Source organism: Heterodontus francisci, chromosome 26, assembly GCF_036365525.1.
Source record: "Heterodontus francisci isolate sHetFra1 chromosome 26, sHetFra1.hap1, whole genome shotgun sequence".
Lineage (NCBI taxonomy): Eukaryota > Metazoa > Chordata > Chondrichthyes > Heterodontiformes > Heterodontidae > Heterodontus > Heterodontus francisci.
Genome location: NC_090396.1, coordinates 48,161,597 through 48,177,682, shown reverse-complemented (window position 1 = coordinate 48,177,682; position 16,086 = coordinate 48,161,597). Strand labels below are relative to the sequence as shown.

Sequence of the window (16,086 nt, the reverse complement as noted above, 5' to 3'; positions counted from 1 at the left end):
CACATATATATATGATCCTGTACATCTCTCAGGATATCCCAAATTACTTTACATGAATTTCAGTCACTGTTATTAAGTAGGTGGATGCTGCAGTCATTTTGCAAACAGCAACATATCACAAACAGCAATGAGATGAATGGCCAGTGGTTTGGTATAGTAGGTTGAGGGAAAGATGTTGGCCAGGAGAACTTCTTCAAACAGTGTAATAGGAAGCATAGGAACACATGAGCCTCAATTTGAAATCTCATTCAAAAGCCTGCATCTCTGATAATGCAGTATTCCCTCTATCCTTACTAGAGTATCAGCCTAGTTTCATGTGCTTAAGGACATACAATGGAGCTTGAGCCCATGACCTTCTCATCTTAAGGAAAGATGCAATAAGCTGACACACTAACAACATAAGATTCCTCTAATGAAAGCATTACAGTTATCGGTTACTCAACAGTGACGTGTATAATAACTCATCCCTTTGACTTAAATCACTACCAGGTTTTGGCTGATTTCCAATTTAGAAGATAATTCTGATGATTTGCTAAATACTGCATCTCATCTGTGCAGTACAACAAAGATAACCTTGGCTGGATTTTTGGCTGCATATTGTGGCTTTTCAAACTGCCAAAAAACACACTGGAAGAAGGTGTATTTTATGATCTAGCTAAACAAAAGTGCGAGGTTTCAAAGTGTGCTTAACGAATTTCATTAAGATCGTTGAAGTGGTAATAATGTTAGACTAGAATACCATTACATTAAGAGGGATCTTCTCATAGAAATGTAACAGGATGTTGCTAATGATTAGGTCCACACAGATGAGCTGAACTGAACTTGAATTGGAATATGGCAATGTTGCAATGATTTCATTGAATGCTACATTAACGCGGATGCCTTGGGTCCCTGGAAATAGTTTGTCCTGCACATACCTGACTTCCACTGTTTTCCTAATTCTAAATTGAACTGTTAGGACATAATTTAATTTTGACAAAGAAGACTAGTTTTTTGGCTATATAGAAATGAGAGAAGAGTGACTCTCAACAACAACTTGTGTTGAATTGGGCACTTCACAAGAGAATTGGACATCAAGCAGGAAATTAGGAGGAGTTGGCAGAGGTGATTGAAAGTGTACTCACAGTGAGAGCTTTTGAACATAGGCAGAGATGTAGCAAGGTGAAGAGTGTAAGAAGAGAGTTCAGAGGCACTGGCAAAAATTTCTGCCACTGCTAGATAGAAAGAAGGCACTTCACCTCACAATATCTCAAAGAGCTTCACAACTAATGAACTACTATTCTTGAAATGCAATACATGTCATTATATAGGTGCAAAGAGAAATTAATTACTTACAACAAAGGAATGCCATCATCAAATAAAATCAATAGCCAATTAACCTGTTTGTTTGGAGGTGTTAGTAGAGGGATGAATGTTAGCCTTGGGACTTTTTTTGACTTCACCTCAGCAGACATGGCATATCTTGGTTTAACACGTCTTTGAAAAGATGGCAAATCTGATGATGCAGCTATCTCAACAGCGTGCTGGATAAGTTGGGATTGGGAGGAGTGCAACTTGAAAAAGCACAGCCACAGCGATGAACATGGAGGGCAGGTAGTGGAAGTGAATACAGTGGTTGACTATATTTAAGGCCGTGGAGATGTTGGGGACAAGGAGGAGGGATAACATGTCACAGTTGCAGTCAGACATGATATAATTGGTGATTTTGACATGGAAGGTCTTTGTACTGTGCATGGAATGAAAACTAGAATGAAAGGATTGGAGCAAAGCTGCATGAGAGAGGGTTGTCCAATGAGGAGAGGTTAAGTAGAATGGGCCTAAAGGCTCTGGAGCTTAAAACAATGAGAGGTCATCTCATTGAAAAATATAGAATTCTGAGAGAACTTGACGGGGTAGATGCTGAGAGGCTGTTGCCCCTGGCTGGGGAGACTGGAACTGGGAGCATAGTCTCAGGATAAAGGGTTGGCCATGTAGGACTGAGTTGAGGAAACATCTCTTCACTCAGAGAGTTGTGAATCTTCAGAATTCTCTAGCTCAGAGGGCTGTAGATTCTCAGTCGATGAATATATTCAAGGCTGAGAGTAGATTTTTGGGCTGTAAGGGAACTGAGGGATATGGGGATCAGGCAGGAAAATGGAGATGAGGTCGAAGATCAGCCATGATTTTATTGAATGGTGCAGTAGGCTTGAGGAACTGTGTGGCTAACTCCTGGTCCTATTTCTTATGGGTGTGAAGAAGGTTAGCAATGACACATTTGATGACTTGAGAGATAGGCAAGGTTAGATATTAGGCAATAGTTAAAGAAGAAAGAGGATCAAGGGCAGACGTTTTAAGGAGAGCATTGACAGTAATTTTGAAATTAGGAAATTAAAAAACATGAGAAAAGGGAGCAAGCATTGGGCTGAGGAAAGGTAGTTTAGTGATTAGGTGCTAGGTTGGGGTGGCAGTTAAAGGAGCAGGTGGTAGCTTGAGAGGGGGAGATAGGTAAATACCCCATTGAAGTCACCCAGTTTCTATGGGCTGAATTTTCGAGCTCCGCTGAGGTCAGGTATGGAGGCGGACGGGGCCCGGAAATTACGAGGCCAGCATGCCAGTTTGCTAACCCTGTTCCTGTCGTCGATGTCAGCCGACATGCGTTTGGGGCCAGGCAAGGCCGCCCGCCCCCATGAGGCGGGCAGGCAAGTAGGTTCATTAAGAGAATAAAAGCAAAATACTGCAGATGCTGGAAATCTGAAATAAAAACAAGCAATGCTGGAAATACTCAGCAGGTCTGGCAGCATCTGTGGAGAGAGAAGCAGAGTTAACGTTTCAGGTCAGTGACCCTTCATCAGAACTGGCCTTGTTAAGGGTAAGTAATGGAGGATGACTGGGACTTTCCAGTCATCCTCCAGTATCCCAACGCAAAGGGGGGCAGTTTAACTGCCTGGAAGCAGACAGCCAGTGGCAGCCGAGGTTGCCTTATCCCAAGTAGGCCTATAAACCCTCCCTGCCTTCTTAGGTGTGGGTGCAGCCAAAGGCCGCCCTGTAGAGGGGCAGCCCATTCCAAAGTGGTGGCCAGGCTGCTTTCTGGTATCAAATTGAAAGAAAAGGCATGTAATTCTGAGAGATTAGTAGTAGACCAGAAGATTGAGAAAGATTTAGAAACCAGCAAAGTGTGACGAAATAAAAGGGGAGAGAAATTAGAATATGAGAGTAAACTAGCAAGAAATATGAAAACAGACAGTAAGAGCTTCTATAGGTATATAAAAAGGAAAAGAAGTTAAAATAAACATTAGACCCTGAGAAGATGAGATTGAGGAATTAGTAAGGTGATGGTAGAGACTTTGTACAAATATTTTGCATCTGTTTCCACAGCAGAAGACACAAAAAGCATCCCAATAATAGTAGAAAATGAAGGATCAAAAGGGAGGGAGGAACTTAAAATAATCACAACCATTAAAGAAAAGGTACTAGGAAAACTAATGGAACTAAAGGCTGACAAGTCCCTTGGACCTGATGGCCTGCATCCTAGGGTCTTAAAAGAAGTAGCTGCAGAGATAGTGGATGCATTGGTTGTAGTCTTCCAAAATTCCCTAAATTCTGGAAAGATCTAAGCAGATTGGAAAACCACAAATGACCTTCTTCAAGAAAGGAGACGGAAAGCAGGAAACTATGGGCCATTTAGCCTAACATCTGTCATTGGGAAAATGCTGGAATCCATTATTAAGGAAATAGTAGCAGGACATTTAGAAAATCATAATGCAATCAAACAGAGTCAACATGGTTTTGTGAAAGGGAAATCACGTTTGACAAATTTATTTTGAGTTCTTTGAAGATGTTACGAGCAGGGTGGATAAAGGGGCACCAGTAGATGCAGTGTACTTGGGTTTTAAAAAGGCATTCAATAAGGTGCCACATCAAAGGTTACTACACAAGATAAGAGCTCATGGTGTTGGGGGTAATATATTAGCATGGATAGAGCATTGGCTAATTAACAGGAAACAAGAGAGTTAGGATAAATGAGACATTTTCATGTTGGCAAACTGGAGTGCCACAGATATCAGTGCTGGAGCCTCAACTATTTACAATCTATATTAATGACTTGGAGGAAGGGACAGAGTGTATTGTAGCTAAATTTGCTGCTGATACAAAAATAGCTAGAAAAGCAAGTTGTGAGGAGAGTCTGCAAAGGGATATAGATAGATTAAGTGAGTGGTCAAAAATTTGGCAGATGGAGTACAGCATGGGAAAATGTGAGGTTATCCACTTTGGTAGGAAGAATAGAAAAGCATAATATTATTTACATGGAGAAAGATTACAGACTGCTGCAGTAAAGAAGGATCTGGGTGTCCTCGTAAATGAACCACAAAAAGTTAGCATTCAGGTACAGCAATTAATTAGGAAGGTGTCACACCAACTTGCTTTGTTGAATGATAATTTTCTTTAATCCACTGACTGGAGATCTGAATTTATATTTTTTAAAGAAATTTTTTAAAAGGACAGATAAAAGATGACTTTGCTAACAGCTTAAGATGGCCACCTAATTTGCAACACTGTATCCTACATTGCAAGGCCTGTGAGGAGGGAGACAAAATGTCTGCTCATCCCAGCAAATACCAAGACCCAGAAAGTTTATGGGAACTGCTTGTTCCTTTTCTTTTTGCAGGAAGGAAGACTGCTAACTACTATTCATGAATCACTGTGCGACTGTCTTGTGACAAGCCCCTCCTCATCTGTGGTTTTAAGCTTGTGTTTCTCTGCAGCAGCAAGGAGAAGGATATGGACTCTGACACGTGCAGTCCTAAGTGGGGGGTCTCTCTCTCTCTCTCTCTCTCTCCACTCCAGCTTGCAAGCTTCAAATCCTGCCTTTTGACTAACCACCTTTGCATACTCCAGCTACAATCAGAAACCCCATTGGAGGAAATTATCCACATCACTGTTTCCAAGTGACCCACCAAATCTGTCATCTACCTCTTCAAACTAAAAGCCTCAGCACCACTGAATTCAGCCGAATCACCAGGCTCCACAGACTGTATACCCTTTTTTATAGTGTCATAGAGTTATACAGCACAGAAACAGGCCCTTCGGCCCATTGTGGCCGTGCTGGCCATCAAGCACCTAACTATTCTAATCCCATTTTCCAGCACTTGGCCCATAGCCTTGTATGCTATGGCATTTCAAGTGCTCATCTAAATACTTTTTAAATGTTGTGAGGGTTCCTGCCTCTACCACCCCTTCAGGCAGTGTGTTCCAGATTCCAATCACCCTCTGGGTGAAAAAGTTTTTCCTCAAATCCCCTCAAAATCTCCAACCCCTTACCTTAAATCTATGTCACCTAGTTATTGACACCTCCACTAAGGGAAAAAGTTTCTTCCTTTCTACCCTATCTATGCCTATTTTGTAGATTTTTGCTAATTTTGTATACCTCAATCAGGTGCCCCTCAGCCTTCTCTGCTCTAAGGCAAACAACCCTAGTCTATCCAGTCTCTCTTCATAGCTGAAATGCTCCAGCCCAGGCAACATCCTGGTGAATCTCCTCTGCACCCTCTCCAGTGCAATCACATCCTTCCTATAGTGTGGCAACCAAAACTGTACACAGTACTCCAGCTGTGCCCTAACTAGCATTTTATACAGCTCCATCATAACCTCCCTGCTCTTATATTCTATGCCTTGGCTAATAAAGGCGTATCCCATATGCCTTCCTAACCACCTTATCTACCTGTGCTGCTGCCTTCATTGTTCTATGGACAAGTACACCAAGGTCCCTCTGACTCTCTGTACTTCCTAGGGTCCTACCACCCACTGTATATTCCCTTGACTTGTTAGTCCTCCCAAAATGCATTATCTCACACATCTCAGGATTAAATTCCATTTGCCGCTGCTCTGCCCATCTTACCAGCCCATCTATAATCGTCCTGTAATCTAAGGCTTTCCTTCTCACTATTTACGACACCACCAATTTTCATGTCATCTGTGAACTTACTGATCATACCTCCTATATTCATGTCTAAATCATTAATGTACACTACAAACAGCAAGGGTCCCAGCACCAATCCCTGCGGTACACCACTGGTCACAGGCTTCCAATTGCAAAAACAACCCTCGACCATCACCCTCTGCCTCCTGCCACTTAGACAATTTTGGATCCAATTTGCCAAATTGCCCTGGATCCAATGGGCTCTTACCTTCTTCACCAATCTCCCGTGCAGGACCTTATCAAAAGCCTTACTGAAGTCCATGTAGACTACATCAACTGCTTTACCCTTCTAACTCAACTAATCCATCCTTCCCCACTCTGTAACCTATTTGTGTGTGTATAAACCTCTAGTATGTGTGTGAGTGAAAGTTGGCATGTCGTTTGTTATATTAATTAGCTCAGTTTAGGTACATTAAAGTTAACCTCTTTCTTTGTTAAATCTGTCCGATTGGTTCTTGTTATGATCATAACAAGTAAATAATCAAACATCTACTGAATTTGCCAGTACATCCAATTTAAAAAGGAATTAAATCTGTTGTGGTCAAACAAAGAGAGGGAAAAGAGTGAAGCTCTCTGAACCCTCCTCACTTGACTGCAACAGAAATTTGGGGGCCCATGTCTGGGATCACACCCAAAGACAAACAGGAAATTGGAAGTGGGAAACTAAATTTATCTCGAGCAATAATTTTAAAACTTCATTACAGGTTTCTTGTGGTTTCAGTGTGAGAGTACTATAATGTTCACATTCGAGGCCAGTACCTTCCTAGAACAGAGTGAAGTAACTTGGGCCAGGTTAAAAGCCCTATCTGTTGAAGAGTTGAGGAATGTAGCGGGGCAGTTAGAGATTACTATCCGTCCAAAAGCTCAGAAGCCCGAAATCCTAAAACCTGTGGCCAACCATTTTAAAATTGACACTGAAGAACCGGAGACAGATATAGAATCTGAAACAGACAAAGTAACATTAGCTAAGATACTGCTAGAACAGAGAAGACGAGAACTAGAATTCCAGAGAGAGAGAGAAAGAGAAGAAAGAGAATTACAGGAAAGGGAAAAAGAAAGAGCTTTCCAAAGGGAGGTAAGGCAGCTCAAACTGAATAGGCGAAGACCCAATGTACCCAGCGAAGGCACTGTTAATGAGGGAACTACCCCTGGCTCAGGAACGAGTGCTGAACTCTTAAAGTTCTCCCAATTGATAACAAAGTTCAATGAGGGGGATGTGGAAGCATTTTTCATCTCTTTTGAAAAGCTTGCAAAATGGTTGAAGTCACCAGCAGACAGCAGGCTGCTGTTATTGCAGAGCAAACCAACAGGAAAAGCCAATGAGATTTATGCACAGTTGCCTGATGAGAGTTCATCAGATTATGAGATGAATAAAGGAGCCTTGAGGAGGAATTCGTTGAGTGTATCCGTGATAGTTTTCTTGAACAGTATGTAATGGAACCGACGAGGGATCAAGCTATCCTAGATCTAGTCCTGTGTAATGAGACAGGAATAATTAATGACCTCATAGTTAGGGATCCTCTTGGAAGGAGTGATCACAATATGGTTGAATTTAGAATACAGATGGAGAGTGTGAAGATAAAATCCAATACCAGGGTCCTGTGCTTGAACAAGGGGGACTACAATAGAATGAGGGAGGACTTGGCTAAAGTGGACTGGAAACAAAGATTTTACTGTGGGACAGTTGACGAGCAGTGGAGGACTTTCAAAGCAATTTTTCAAAGTGCTCAGCAAAAGTATATTCCAGTGAAAAGGAAGGACTGGAAGAAAAGGGGTAATCTGCCATGGGTGTCTAAGGAAATAAGGGAGGCTATCAAATTGAAAGAGAAGGCATACAAAGTGGCCAAAAGCAGCATGAAACTAGAAGATTGGGAAAACTTTAAAGGGCAACAGAAAGCTACAAAAAGAGCTATAAAGAAAAGTAAGATAGAACATGAGAAAAAACTAGCACAGAATATAAAGACAGATAGCAAAAGTTTCTATAAATATATAAAACGAAAAAGAGTGGCTAAAGTAAACGTTGGTCCTTTAGAGGATGAGAAGGGGAATTTAGTTATGGGATATGATGAAATGGCCAAGGCATTGAACAGGTATTTTGTATCGGTCTTCACAGTGGAGGACATTAATAACATGCCAGTAATTGACAAAGAGACGAAGGTAGGTGAGGACCTGGAAACAATCATTATTACGGAAGGGGTAGTGTTGGGCAAGCTAATGGAGCTAAGGATTGATAGGTCTCCTGGCCCTGATGGAATGCATCCCAGGGTACTAAAAGAGATGGCGGGAGAAATAGCAGGTGCACTGACGGTAATTTTCCAAAATTCGCTGGACTCTGGGGTAGTCCCAGCTGATTGGAAAACAGCAGATGTGACGCCACTGTTTAAAAAGGGTGGTAGACAAAAGATGGGGAATTATAGACCGGTTAGCTTAACCACTGTAGTGGGGAAGATGCTTGAGTCTATTATCAAGGAAGAAATAGCAGGGCATCTCGATAGAAATTGTCCCGTTGGGCAGACGCAGCATGGGTTCATGAAGGGCAGGTCATGCTTGACAAATCTTTTGGAATTCTATGATGACATTACGAGCAAGGTGGACAATGGGGACCCAGTGGATGTGGTGTACCTAGATTTCCAAAAGGCCTTCGACAAGGTGCCGCACAAGAGGCTGCTGCATAAGATAAGGATGCATGGCGTTAGGGGTAAAGTATTAGCATGGATAGAGGATTGGTTGACTAACAGGAAGCAGAGAGTGGGGATAAATGAGTGCTATTCTGGGTGGCAATCAGTCACTAGTGGTGTGCCTCAGGGATTGGTGTTGGGACCGCAATTATTTACAATTTATATAGATGATTTGGAGTTGGGGACCACGTGTAGGGTGTCAAAGTTTGCAGATGACACTAAGATGAGTGGCAGAGCAAAGTGTGCAGATGACTGTGAAACTTTGCAGAGGAACATAGATACATTGAGTGAGTGGGCAAAGGTCTGGCAGATGGAATACAATGTTAATAAATGTGAAGTCATTCATTTCGGTAGGAGTAACAGTAAAAAGGATTATTACTTGAATGGTAAAAAGTTGCAGCATGCTGCTATACAGAGGGACCTAGGTGTCCTTGTGCATGAATCGCAGAAGGTTGGTCTGCAGGTACAGCAAGTAATTAGGAAGGCAAATGGAATTTTGTCCTTCATTGCTAAAGGGATTGAATTTAAAAGCAGAGAGGTTATGTTGCAGCTGTATAAGGTACTGGTGAGGCCGCACCTGGAGTACTGTGTGCAGTTTTGGTCTCCTTACTTGAGAAAGGATATACTGGCACTGGAGAGGGTACAGAGGAGGTTCACTAGGTTGCTTCCGGAGTTGAGGGGGTTGGCTTATGAGGGGAGACTGAGTAGATTGGGATTATATTCATTGGAGTTCAGAAGAATGAGGGGGGATCTTATAAAAACATATAAAATCATGAAGGGAATAGATAAGATACAAGTAGAGAGGATGTTTCCTAGCAGGTGAAGCTAGGACAAGAGGGCAATAGCCTCAAGATTAGAGGGAGCAGATTTAGGACTGAATTAAGAAGGAACTTCTTCACCCAGAGGGTTGTTAATCTGTGGAATTCCTTGCCCAGTGAAGTAGTTGACGCTTCTTCAGTAAACTTCTTTAAAGCTAAGGTAGATATCTTTTTGAACAATAAAGGAATTAAGGGATACGGTGAGAGCGGGGGTAAGTGGATCTGAGTCCACGAAAAGATCAGCCATGATCTTATTGAATGGCGGAGCAGGCTCGAGGGGCCGGACAGCCTACTCCTGCTCCTAGTTCTTATGATCTTATGATCTTATGATAAAAATGCTATCCTGAGTGCATGCAAGCTAGTACCGGAGGCGTACCGCCAAAAATTCCAAACTCTCCAAAAGCAGCCGGAACAAGCTTACATCAAGTTCGAAAGGGTTAAGCTTTCACCCAATGAATATGTGCACTTAAGATAGAATCTACCTACAAAAACCTCAGAGTGGTGATCCTCCTCAAGGAGTTCAAAAACTCGCTTCCCCTTTCCATAAAAAAACATATGGAGGAACAAAAGGTTCCAAGAGCCAGGCAGGCAGCAATCCTTGCTGATGATTATACACTTATTCACAAGCCCTTGCCCCAAGGGAAACCCTTCCCAAGTCATCTCCAAAAACTTGAAAACGATAGAAGGTGGAAGAGGTGATAGGATGATGAACAGCCATGGGCAAGAAGGGAGAGCTAGAAACACAGGGGATCCTCCTCAGGCCAAAGGAATGTGCTCATAACAGGAGTGATACTTGGAAACCTGTATGTTTCCATTGTAACAAGGCGGGCCACCTTGGAGCTGACTGCTGGAAGTAACAGGGTAAACCCATAGGGTACACCAGACCAGTGTAGGAAAAGAGGCCCTGATGGAAAGCACAGCAGACCAGGCTGTTGGCTTTAACTGCAGCAGTAATACCCAGTAAAGCTGCCGATGAGATTGCGGGAAAATTTAACAAAATCCCTGAGAGTTACCAGGATTTTGCGTCCAGAAGAAAAGTGACCCCCATACCTCTCGAGTGAGGCAAGTAAGCCCATGGTCATACTTAGAGATACAGGGGCCGCCCAATCCCTTCTACTGGGAAGAGACATGACTATTCCCCTAGGGAGTGCATTGAATGCTACAGTACTAGTAAATGGTATCGGGGGAAGGTATATGCCCATACTTTTATACTGGGTGCACCTGGAGTGCAACCTTGTTTCAGGACTGGTAACCGTGGGGATTGTCCCTAGTTTACCTGTGGACGAGGTCAACCTGCTCCTGGGTAATAATCTGGCGGTAAAAGGTGGTAGCTAACCCAGCGGTTTTAGAGAGACCAAAAGAAGTCAGGGAGACGGAACAGTTACAGGAAAAGGTCCCTGGCATTTTTCCTGACTGTGTGGTGACCTGGTCCATGTCCAAACAAGCTCCATCAGAAGAGGCTGAACTGGCATTGCAGACAGATAACCCTACTGTCTGTTTGTCTGAAACCTTCTTTGGGAAGTTGGAGGACCTAGAGGATGGGTTAAACAGATCTTCCTCGGATGAGGCTCAGCAAGCCGACCCAGGGTTAAAAAAGTTAGCACAGACTGCCCAAACTGAAGCTGAAGCAGAGGGAGTTCCAGAGTGCTACTATTTAAAGAATGAGGTGCTGATGAGGAAGTGGAGTCCTCCTCACAGACCTGCAGCCGGTGAGTGGACAGTGGTTCACCAGGTAGTGGTGCCACCAAGGTACCGTAGTGAAATATTGAAAATAGCCCACGAGATTCCAATGGCTGGACATTATCAGAATCAGAAAAAACCCAAGCCCACATTAGACAGCATTTTCACTGGCCACAACTCCACAAGGATGTGAGACTTGCCACACATGCCAAGTTGTGGGGAAGCCTCAACCTGTATTAAAACCTGCACCCCTAATTCCCAGACTGGCTTTTGGGGAACCATTCAGCAGAGTGCTGTTAGATTGTGTGGGGCCCCTGCCAAAAACAAAAGGGGGCTACCAGTATCTCCTCACCATCATGGATGTGGCTACCCGATGATCATAGCAAGTAAATAATCAAACATCTACTGAATTGGCCAGTTTATCCAGTTAAAAAATGAATTAAATCTGTTGTGGTCAAACAAAGAGAGGGAAAAGAGGAAAGCCCTTCCACCCCTCCTCACTTGACTGTAACAAAGGCAAATAGAATGTTGGCCTTTATTGCAAGGGGGATGGAGTATAAAAGTAGGGAAGTCTTGCTACAACTGTACATGGCGTTGGTGCGACCACACCTAGAGTACTGCGTACAGTTTTGTTCTTATTTAAGGTGGGATATACTTGCATTGGATGCAGTTCAGAGAAGGTTCAATAGGTTGATTTCTGGGAATAAGTGGTTGTCTTATGAGGAAAGGTTGAGCAGTTTTGGCCTATACACATTGGAGTTTAGAAGAATGAGGTGATCTAACTGAAACATGTAGGATTTTGAGGGTGCTTTACAGGGTAGATGCTGAAAGGATGTTTCCCCTCGTGGGGGAATCTAGAACTAGGGGGCACAGTTTAACATGGAAATGAGGAGGAATTTCTTCTCTCAGCGGGTCATTAATCCTTGGAATTCACTACTCCAGAGAGCAGTGGATGCTGGGCCATTGAGTATATTCAAGGCTGAGTTAGACAGATTTTTGATCTACAAGGGAGTCAAGGGTTATGGGGAGCAGGCAGGAAAGTAGAGTTGAGACCATGACCAGATGAGCCATGATCTTATTGAATGGTGGAGCAGGCTTGAGGGGCCGAATGATCTACTCCTGCTCCTTTTTCTTATGATGTTATGTTGTGTTCATATGTTCTTAAATTTCTAAAAAAGTGGCTGAGAGGGCAACCTCTCAGTTACCCACATTTTACTGCAGCCAGGTGCGCCTCTGAACTTCGAGAGCACCCCAGCCTCCATGCCAAATAAGGGGGTACCCCTGTCAAAATTTCAGGTCAGTGACTGCTTCCCTCCTGGGGACGGGTTCGGAACCGGGAAATAGTCCCAGCTCCTGTTTCCCATCCTGCAAAAAAAAAATTCAGCCCTATGTCTTTGTACGTGAATTTGAATGTTATCCCCTTTCTCTGAATTTCCTGTTCTCTCACACAAGTCTCATCTCTGGAATATGCTGTTGTCCCCGCTGTCCTCTTGCATCACTATTTGCTTTTTCCTCTTTGGCTTTGTTTCTCTCCTCTATTCTCTCTACCTCACCTCAAGTCACCAGAATTTGCCTGAAGCCACTCTCTAGAAAAAGAAAGACAAAAAGTAAATCCACTACAACTGCAGAATATGATTTTCACAAAATAATTTTCCAAGTTGCAAACTTAACTCAAATGACTTTCATAATATATAGACTTAATCATTCAGCGCCATTCATGACTCCTCAGATACTGAAGCAGTCCGTGTGGAAATGCAGCAACACCTGGACAATATCCAGGCTTGGGCTGATAAGTGGCAAGTAACATTTGCGCCACAAAAGTGCCAGGCAATGACCATCTCCAACAAACATGAGAGAATCTAACCATCTCCGTTTGACATTCAATGGCATTACAATCGCTGAATCCTGCACTATCAACATCCTGGGGGTTACCATTGACCAGAAACTGAACTGGAGTAGCCATATAAATACCGTGGCTACAAGAGCAGGTCAGAGGTTAGGAATCCTGAGGCGAGTAACTCACCTCCTGACTCCCCAAAGCCTGTCCACCATCTACAAGGCACAAGTCAGTAGTGTGATGGAATACTCTTCACTTGCCTGGATGGGTGCAGCTCCAACAACACTCAAGAAGTTCGACATCATCCAGGACAAAGCAGGATTGGCACCCCATCTACAAACATTCACTCTCTCCACCACCGACGCACAGTGGCAGCAGTGTGTACCATCCACAAGATGCACTGCAGCAACACATCAAGGCTCCTTAGACAGCACCTTCCAAACTCGCAACCTCTACAAACTAGAAGGGCAAGGGCAGGAAATGCATGGGAACACCACCACCTGCAAGTTCCCCTCCAGGCCACACACCATCCTGACTTGGAACTATATCGCCGTTCCCTCACTGTCACTGGGTCAAAATCCTAGAACTCCCTTCCTAACAGCACAGTGGGTGTACCTACCCCACATGGACAGCAGCAGTTCAAGAAGGCAGCTCACCATCACCTTCTCAAGGGCAATTAGGGATGGGCAATAAATGCTGGCATAGCCAACGACGCCCACATCCCATGAATAAATAAAAATATTCACATTCCGAAAGGGAATTAACAACAGTTTTTCTAGTACATAGTTGTTAGATTTTGAACAATAGAAAAGATTACATTCTTGCTTACTTTTCTATTAAGACAGATGTTTGTGATTGATGACATAGTGTCATAATTTCCTGGCAAAATATCAGTGAGGTTAATGCGCTCATTATTATTTACACTTAAATGGTACGATAAATTCAGGTGAGGGACTAATGTGCAGTTAAACTCAAATACCCAAATATTAATGTGCAAGTTGTGCTGCTCCACCATCAGTGTTGCAAAAATGGCATTCACCAATGTCTTACCATTGAATAGCATAAAGTTTCTATATTGGCACAGTTGATAAGAACTAAACTCGCCACAAATGTCTTGTCCATTTCAGTCTAAGTATCTTTTTATTGATGTGGTAAGTGTTGATCAACCTCTGACATTCAAAATTATCTATTACAAATGTGGTGTCTCGTTCTTTCAGGTTTCAGTTATTGTTGGAGATATCCTCGCACTGTTAATTTCAGACTCCTTCAATCCGTTTGGTTAAGGAATGCACAGTTGCTTGCCCTGTTCACTCAGGACCCAGATGCCCTATTTCCCTCGCTGTGATGTTACCAGCTCACACTTTCAGCAACTTGCCATGCAAAACATTTAAAAATCTAAACATGCAAGGGCAAGTGCAATGGTAGCCGCCATGAGATGTCCTGCCACAGAAAATTATAACCAAATTTATAGCTTGATTTTTAAAAAATCATTTAACTGTTTTTTTTTTTATTGTCTAGGTGCTGGGAAAACATACACAATGTTGGGAACAGACTATGAACCTGGCATTTACGTACGAACACTCAATGACTTGTTCAAGTGCATTGAAGAAACAAGTGATGACATGGAGTACACTGTTTCCATGTCATACCTAGAGGTAGGTACATATTAATACATCTATCGCAGTTTACAGGGCACAGAGGAGGGTTCATAACTACAGAAATTCTATCACCCTAAACAGTTGCATTTCAGATGTAATCGCCATTAGTTTAACAGCAGGGATAAATTTTGGTAACTGCATAATTTTTATCCGGGTGGTCCTCACTTCTATCTCGAGCAGTAAGCTCTTGGAGCAGTAGGATGCATATATGATATAGATGACCCAACCCCTCTACCTGATACCTGGAAGCTGTGTGATGTCAGTTCAGGAAGACGCACCTTCAATTGTTCTCTCCTTTCTTGTTGGGAAATGCATGTGATGGAAGCAGAGCTCCAGCAAGGCTCAAACTTGAACATTTCTGTATTATTTTTCTTGAACATTTCTTCAGCTTATCCAAAATTCTGCTGTCCATATCCTAACCCGCAACAAGTCCCAGTCAGCCATCACCCCCATGCTCACTGACCAACATTGGCTCCCGATCTATCAATTCCTCAATTTTTAAAATTCCCATTCTTGTGTTCAAGTTCATTCATAGCATTTCCCTGCTTTGACTCTGTAACCTCCTCCAGCCCTACAGCCCTCCAAGAACTCTGCATTCCACCAAATCTGGCCTCTTGTGCATCCCCCACTTCTTTTGCTCCAATATTGGTGGCTGTACCTTTAACCATTTAAGTCCAAAACTCTAAAATTCTCTCCTTAAAACTCTCCACCTCCTCTTTGATGATACTCCTTAAAACCTACCTCTTTGATTTTTAGTCACTGATGCTAATATCTCCTTTCTCCCATGTCAATCCTTGTCTGATTATGCTCCTTGGGATGTCTTCCTAAGTGATAAGGTGCAAATTTTAGTTTGTAGGAGATGTGGGTTTGTTTATAACAATGGCAACAGTAGCTTATATTGTTGGGAGAAAGCTCAGACCATTACAGTGCCTGTCTTCAGCTCAAATCAAATGAAATCATCAAATAATATGTTGGGATTTGTAGATATGACCATGCATCTACAAATATGGCACCTGTTCTCTTTTGGTTAATGCGTTGTAATTTAGTTACAATATATGTATAAACGGAACATACTGCATGATCCGGCAACAGGGAAAGCCTCATTGGCAGTTTGAGACAGCATTCTACTTTATTTACATGTACATGTCAAGCCTTGTAATTTTCACAAGGCACTCATAGAATATAGGACTGCCTCCCACCAATTGCTGCAAGGCCTCTTGCCCTTCCAAATCAGTACTGTTATTGTATTACCAGCGTTTACTGCACGTTATCTCTCCCATAAATTTTCAAAGTGCCGAGAGGAAGAGGTATTGAGAAACAAATTTTAAAGCTGCTATGCCATCATGTCATGCATATGTATGTGCAGCATGCAGGGGGAAAACTCTCCATGGTTGGAATCATACCTAGCACAAAGGAAAGTGGTTGTGGTTGTTGGAGGTCAATCATCTCAGCCCCAGGA

At 42.8% G+C, this 16,086-nt stretch overlaps 1 protein-coding gene across 1 annotated transcript in view; it reads left to right on the top strand.

The window, feature by feature from the left end:
- kif19 (kinesin family member 19) overlaps positions 1-16,086 on the top strand; it is a 226,481-nt gene that overhangs the window by 122,051 nt on the left and 88,344 nt on the right. Inside the window, exon 5 of the mRNA XM_068058707.1 lies at positions 14,488-14,624. Coding sequence (XP_067914808.1) covers positions 14,488-14,624 — 137 coding nt within the window. The remainder of the gene's footprint in view (positions 1-14,487; positions 14,625-16,086) is intronic.